Source organism: Limulus polyphemus, unplaced genomic scaffold, assembly GCF_000517525.1.
Source record: "Limulus polyphemus unplaced genomic scaffold, Limulus_polyphemus-2.1.2 Scaffold4054, whole genome shotgun sequence".
Lineage (NCBI taxonomy): Eukaryota > Metazoa > Arthropoda > Merostomata > Xiphosura > Limulidae > Limulus > Limulus polyphemus.
Genome location: NW_013669664.1, coordinates 79,188 through 87,031, shown reverse-complemented (window position 1 = coordinate 87,031; position 7,844 = coordinate 79,188). Strand labels below are relative to the sequence as shown.

The window sequence follows — 7,844 nt, the reverse complement described above, 5'->3', positions numbered from 1 at the left end:
GAGTCGAGTGCCTTAACCATCTGGCTATGCCGGGCCCGTATATGATAGTGTTGCACAGCAGGGGGGTTACACACACACTCACAGACTGACCTGAAATAAGAAAAATGGAAGATAGCGTACGTCCTACGAAAGTTAGTGCTTGAGGTCGTTGGTTTAGCGCAAAGCTACACGATGAGTTACTGTGCTCTGTCCACTATGGGGAATCGAACCCAGGATTTTTGTGTTGTATGTCAGTAGGAGGTATGATGATTAGTGTACTTCACATGAACTGAGCTCAATTGTGGGTATAATGTTATCGATAAAAGAAAGTATCAGTTTCGTCTGATTTGAACAGTTCCTATAACGACTGTATATGAGATAAACTATATCCGAAATGTTTGATAACAAAATGAGCAAACTGGTTTATTTCGAAGTTCGCGCAAAGCTACTCGAGGGCTATCTGCTCTATCCATCCCCAATTTAGCAGTAAAAGGCAGCTAGTCATCACCACCTACCTCTAACTCTTGGGCTACTATTTTACCAACGAATAGTGGGATTGACTGCACATTATGACGCCCCCACGGCTGAAAAGGCGAGCATGTTTGGTGGGATGGGGATTCGAACCCGCGACCCGTTGATTGCGAGTCGAGCGCCCTAACCACAAGATGTTACATGTTATCGTATTTTTTATCTAATGTAACTCATACAACATGTTGTATGGTCTCCTACCTCTTCAAAGTACATTTAACAAACTCCTAAAAAATTTATTATTAACTCTTGAACAAAACAAATAAGATCCTGAATTAGTTGCTACAGTATAGTTCGAAGACTAACAAGAATGGAAAAATATCGATAGTGATCAAAATTTTATGTACAGTGTAGTACCTACGCTGTTAGCAACATCTAAGGGTGTAACTAATTAACACTTTGGGCTGGACGTGACCTAGTAATTAGCATGGCCTCACTATGGATCCGAGAATTCACGGTTAGCATCTCGTTGCCGTAAACACGAACTCCCGATTTTAAAGAGGTAAGTCGTCATAAGTGTGATAGTTAATTCCCACTATTTGGTCAGACAAAAGTTGTCAGTGGGTGCTGTTGACTAGCTGCCTTCTTATTAGTCAATCAGTTCCAAATTAGGGACGGCTGTTTTGCAGGTAGCTCTTGTGTAGCTTTGCGCAAAAAAAAAAAAAAAAATTAACACACTAAGGTTATTTTAGAAGGAAAGCTGGATATTTATACCTTCAGGTGCTGTACATTTTAAACTGGACTTTGTAAAAAATAACGTCAAAAGGTAATACAAACAACAACTGAAAAAATATTAAAAATAATCGGTAGACATAGTTTTCTATTGGTTATTAATGAACATTTTCTATGTTCTGTTTTTGTTTTCAAACCACTGTTAGATTTGGGTATAGAAATGATACGTTATTAATAAATACTCTTAAAATTGGAATAATAAGAAAAGAAGGGCTGAAACAAAATAAAAATAAAAGCACTGGAACTAAACCCAACGAATATCGACAAATAATTTTCAAATACAGAGAGAATAACCCTTTCAACCTTATAATTATCTCAGACTTTTTAAATAAAAGCTCGCGACTTAATAAGAATAGTTTCAGGTTTTCTTAATTGTCGTGGAAGAATACACATATAAACTATTAATAAGAACCTAGATTTGTCAGATGTAAATAAATTTTTTAAAGCTCTTTCAATTTTTAAAATACAAGCTGTGTAAATCGTTCTTTATTCTTACCAAATATTTTCAAAAGTTAAAAAAATCATAAAATACGTTTTTACTTTACAAAATTTTACCACTAATAACCTGGCGACTAATTAGACAAACTGTAGATAACCAATTTTTATACATATGAAAATTGTTTATGTTTTCATTCATATCAGAGTTTTCTAACTTTATATGACTTCTGTTTCTCTGAATTACTATTTTTTTTATTTACTTATTTTACTTACCAAATTAACCTATAACATGTATATAATCCAAAACAAGTGTTTGAACATATAAAAATTCAAAATTATTTTATATTACCGTAAATCAGCTGCGAAGATTTAATTTTGGAGGTATTTTGGCATAGGTGAAAGGCCTCACCTGGCCTAGTGGTTAAGGCACTCGATTCCAATCTGTGGGTCGCAAGTTCATATCCCGTCACCGAACACACTCGCCCTTTCAGTCGTGGGGGCGTTATAAAGTGATGGTCAATCCCACTATTCGTTTCGTTGGTAAAGACTTGACGGTAAGTGGTGTTGACTAGCTGCCTTCTCTCTAGTCTGTCACTTCAGAATTAGAGATATTCAACAAACAGACAAAAGTTGATTGTGTTTAGGTATGTGGAAGAGTGTTAAAATGTTTCTAATGAAAATGTTCATGCTAGGTGAAAGGGCGAGCATGTTTGGTGGGACGGGGATGCGAACCTGGCCATGCCGGGCCGGTATTAAGGTCAATCGAATACTATCTCCAAAACAGTTAAATATTCAATCTCCAGATCTATATAACGTGTACTACAGGTATTGTCATCTTTACAATAAAAACATTCAAAACACGCAGAAAAAGTTATTAGTTAATTGAGAAAACTATATAAATATAATAATACTGTCTGTTATATGTCCATGTAACTACTTCGCAGGGTGTGGATGGATCTTCACCAAAATAGGTATGGAGGTTCATTAAATTCATGCGGGGGCACATACAAATTTTCAGTTTTGCATTTTTTATGGGCGTTTTTTACCACTACTTTGCCCCCTGTGGATGGATCTTCACCAAATTTAGTATGGAAGTTCATTGGGTCCATGGGTAGATACATACAAATTTTCAGTTTTGTATTTTGCGTTTTGCGGTTTTTATGGGCGTTTTTGCGTTTTTTACCACTACTTTGGCCCCTGTTGATGGATCTTCACCAAATTTGGCATGAAAGTTTGTTGGGTCCATGCGGAGAGACATTCAAATTTTCATTAATCATTAATTTACATAAGTTCCGTCCGGGGGACAAGTAGTCCAGCTAGTATTAAATATGATAACTACTTCTAAATCGTCATAATGTTTTAAAGCATAAGTGAGTTCTGGAAGTTCAAAATATTTTAACACTCGCAATATCAATCAAAGAATTATTAAATGAAGCTCCACTGCCATGACTGGTTGATATAGGATATTCTGGTCAACTATTCGTTATTTTATGTCTTGCGACTGGAGACAAAGTTGTCTATATTATTTCATATTGTTGTGAATTGTGGTTATAGCTTTTGCAGGAAAGCTAAAGCCGTATATCTCTGTGACTTCATGAACTGTAACAAGCAAGAGTAAGAATAACTAACAAGTAAGCAGTACTAGAAGTAATAAGTAATGGTCACTAAAGCTGTTGGATTTTTAGTTTATACGTTAAATTACGTCAGAGTAATCCGTAGAATTTTATTAAAAGTAAGTCTAACGAAAAATATAATGTACCAATCAATAATTTTCATCAGTGAGAATGCAACAGCTTTTGCAAAACTCATATGACAGATAGATTTAGCCAAGTTGTGAGGTCACAACAATAAATAACACCAACATGAAATAATATTGATTGAATCAAAATATAATCGCTAAAAATGTTGTTCACCCTTATTTCGCAGTGAAGTTACACTGATTTGCAAGTATGCTAAAGCATCGTCTCTAAATATTTTATATTCTACTTTTAGTAAAATATTATATGATGATACTTTCTTCTGGAGCTGGTGAATTCCTTTGTTGTTATTTCATACTACAACAAAAGCAAGTCTAAACTTGCTGCAGTTATGTGTTTTTAGTGTTTGTTCACTAATTAGTGGCGGAAGCGTTCATAATAACATTGATTAGGCCTATAGATGATGTTCACTAAATCCAGCTTTAAAATTTTCATGGTAATACCAGATGAAAATATAAGTCAGAAATGTAAATGTCAGTTAGGTTTGAAAAAGAGCTTAAATATTTTGCAAAAAATGTTAACTATTTAACTACGAAGATTTATTATGTATTATATATAAAGAATATGAAGTTCTGAATGAGACTTGAACAAATTTTAGAACACTTCATAATCACTATTTTTTTATATCTCTACAACTTTTCTTAATTGTGTTTCTTACTATATAATAAATTAATATTATTGAACATATCAATACCAATAATCAGATAACAACTTAAAATCTTTTCCACCAGGTGACGCTACCATTGAGACCACAATATGAGTTCAGGCTGGAGAGAAATTCCAGGCACTCAGTCCGGACTTGCTGGACAAGACGAGATCGAAGACGACGAAATGGAGCGCGAGCTAGCTGAGGATGCAGCATGGAAGAAAATTCAGCAAAACACATTTACGAGATGGGCTAACGAACATCTGAAGACAGCCAACAAAACTATCGGTAATCTTGATACCGACCTGTCTGACGGTCTGCGTCTAATTGCTCTGGTGGAAGTTCTCTCTGGTAAAAAACTGCCAAGGCATAACAAAAGGCCTAACTTCCGCTCGCAAAAACTAGAAAACGTCTCCGTGGCTCTTCTATTTCTCCAGAATGACGAAGGGATTAAAATAGTTAACATAGGTAAATATTTGTTGTTGTTTTATTCATTATTAATTTAAGTATGCAGTTATACTTTTACTATCTGTTACTTGTACAAGTTTAACCACCTGTTGGGCTTTTCATACTAGTCACGAGCACTAACTCGTCGGTTGGGGTGGGGCGTAAAAAGCCGGCAATTTCTAAAAGTTAAAGTTAAGCAATACGGTAGAATGAGTGATAAGCATAACAAAAGTGGGTATGTATAGTTTGCATTCCTTTTTGACAGTTATGATACCAATTAATAATATCGGTAGACAAGCTGATACCAGAAAACGTCACATAATTAAACTCCCGCTGTATAATTCCATTTCCAACGTGCCATTACAAGAAACGTGCCCTGTGGCGCTCTATTAAAATATTTGAATTTTAATACTACCTTATTAACTTTATTATTACAGTAAGATTGTGTATAAAAAAAAATCGTACTTGGATGGTGGTGTTTTTTTTAACATTTTCAACGGGACAATGAGAGCGATTTTTAAGTAATACTTGCAATAATGTTCTCAAAACTAGGGGCCTGGAATGTTTTGTTAACTTCTGGACTCTATCATACTTGTTATGTTTTTACATTCTTTTGGTATCAAATATTAAAAGGAATTCTTACCATAAACTTTTCAGCGATCCAGAAATCGAAAGCCATATTGTGAAGGTGATATTTACTGCAGAAATTTGATTTTTTTTGTTCGTACATTTCCAAACATCACAAAAATAGAATTGCCCCTAACTAGTTTATATGATTTTTAAGTTCGACGGTTACTTGGAGGCCTACAGGCACCGTATTTGGTTATTTAGTGAAAATTTGTAAACTGTTCCCGGAAGTTATCGCTTCCCATGTAATGTTTACTTTATAAGAAGCAGTGTACGTGTGCTGAACTTAGGTATTGCAGGTGCGGTCTACAGTGTATCAGTATGAGCCGTACTGTAGAGCACTTAAACTTGAGAGTGGCTGCCGTCACAACCAGTCGGCCATTTTTTAACAGTCGAATCTTCTTGTTTGGTATTTAAATTTTAGTTTCGAATCTGGTAAAAATAATCTTCAAATATAATCTTTAATTTTCCGCTATCGTTTTTTTTTTCTCTCTCTCAATTTTCTTGCAAGTACAAATAATCTTCTAGCTGTAGACTAGTGAAAATTTTGTGAAAAGAAATTTACAAACACCGATGGACCTTCGACTTATCTAATTTCGCGTTTTGGCTACAGTGTTTCGCACTTCTTTAAACTATAACTTTTGTTAATTTAAGTACTATGTTTTTAGCTTCTGTCACAAGTTTAATTGTGTTTAAAGATGTCTTCTAATCTAAGGTGGCTCACTTTTTAGTTTTACAGCAAAATTATCGAGTGATTTTCTCGCCCTTCTCTCTTTCTTAATCCATTTTTATTGTTTTTCAAATGTACGTTCCCAAAACAAATCATTGTTTTTTGTTTAACAAAATGTGCAATGATTAAGTGGTTTTTAAACTGTAAAATCTAACTTTATCATGCGAGATTTGTCAACTTCATATTTACCTGAAACAAATCTCTCGCATATTAGGATTTATTTTCTATTATTCAGAAATGTATGTTCATTAACTATTAAAAATCACGAAAGTATGTATGTAACGAGCATAGGATGCCTACTTGTATTGTTGTTATAAAAAAAAAAAAAACTGAAACCAGAACCTTGTAGTACAGTTCAAAAAACATTAAGTAAGAGGTACACATCTTCGACCGTGTGCGCAAAATTTATTAGGAAAACTTTAACTTAAACTTGTACGAACTCAAAGTGCTGACTGTTATTAATTGTTTCTGGAACAGTTATTCTGTTTGAAACATCATTGACACATTAGGTCAGTATTTTACTGATTTAACTTCATAATCTCTAAGTTGTGAATAGTTTGTGAATAGAATAATTGTATGATACAAGTTTTTAAAATGTAGGGACACAAGTGTACGTACGCTGTGAAATCGGATGTTTTCATTGGTAATCATTTACAGTTGCGCTGTATCTTCGAGATAACAGTATTTGCGGTACACAGGCGATAGTAGCTTCCCGGTACCTAAGATCAGCAGCGTTCACGGAAAAACCTGCTGATTCTAATAAAATGTGACAGTGGGAGTCTCAGAAAATCGCGAGACCCACTAATTTTTTTTTTTAAGGATGAAGTATATAGATACCAGTGCAAGCTTTTCTCAGCGTTTTCTAAACCTAAAATCAAATTCCGTTTCATATTAAGGGTCACATTGAGACCCTGTCTCTCATGCAGTGGTAGATAATGAAACTGCGAGACGTTTGTACCAGGACTCTAAGACTATATGTGATGTAATTCACTTACGGGGAAAAAAACAAAAAATTTTTAACTCTCCTGAGATTAAGGCTATTATTAACTCTACAGCACCCACCCTTCAAAAATAGAAGAACGGTTCCTTCTTTATCAGGAGCAAAGGTTAGAGCCTTTGTTTAGTTCTTTTTTATTAATACGCATAGCTATCTGGATATAATTGGACAAAAAGTTAAGTTCAACCCCCTCCTACGGAAGACAGCCTGAACTTAACTGTTTATATTTCACTCAACCACTCCCAGACGTATACCCACTTTATTAGAAGTCCATAAAAGGGGGGGGGGGAGAACAGCTACGGCAGTGGGTGAGCGATCACTGATAACTCATTGGTCGTTAGTTTTCGCTGTGACGTTTCCAGAGCCTAACTATATAAAATGAAATGTCCTTTTGAGATCAAGCGACTGTTCAGTGTGTTATAACGTAAACTAATTTATACCATATTTGGAAATGAGTATTTGTACTTGGGCGTCACTTAGCGTGCTTTCAGTTGCTTATGGAGACTCATCTTCCGCCGAGACGATCACAGGAAGACAGTGGCTTGCTTTGAACTTCCGGTAAAGGAATTCGGTTCGTTTCAACAGACTAAAAAATCACACAATGGCGACCATGCGGATGTTTGGCTAGTATGCACATGTAATCATAACTTAGAAATGTGTAATGAGACAGTATGTCATAACTGTCGAGCGTGCCGGTCTTTTTTATTCGCTCGTGAGAACTTTGTTTTGACATATGTGCAAACAACTGAGAAGGTCCCGGACATTAAAGATTTTTCTCACACCATTTAACATATGCAACCTATAACGGTGGTGTGTTTGTGGGAGGTATTGCTTTGACGTGGTTATGATAAATCATATGCATACAACTTGAAACTATATATACACACACACACACACACACACACACACACACACACACACACACACACACATACATACATACATACATACATACATACATAC

General features: G+C 35.2%; 1 protein-coding gene across 1 annotated transcript in view; it reads left to right on the top strand.

The window, feature by feature from the left end:
- Window positions 1-7,844, top strand: part of LOC106470512 (filamin-A-like) — a gene marked incomplete at its 3' end in the record, with an annotated part of 89,285 nt that overhangs the window by 13,511 nt on the left and 67,930 nt on the right. Inside the window, exon 2 of the mRNA XM_022399118.1 lies at window positions 4,166-4,548. Within this exon, the coding sequence (XP_022254826.1) occupies window positions 4,191-4,548 (358 nt within the window). The remainder of the gene's footprint in view (window positions 1-4,165; window positions 4,549-7,844) is intronic.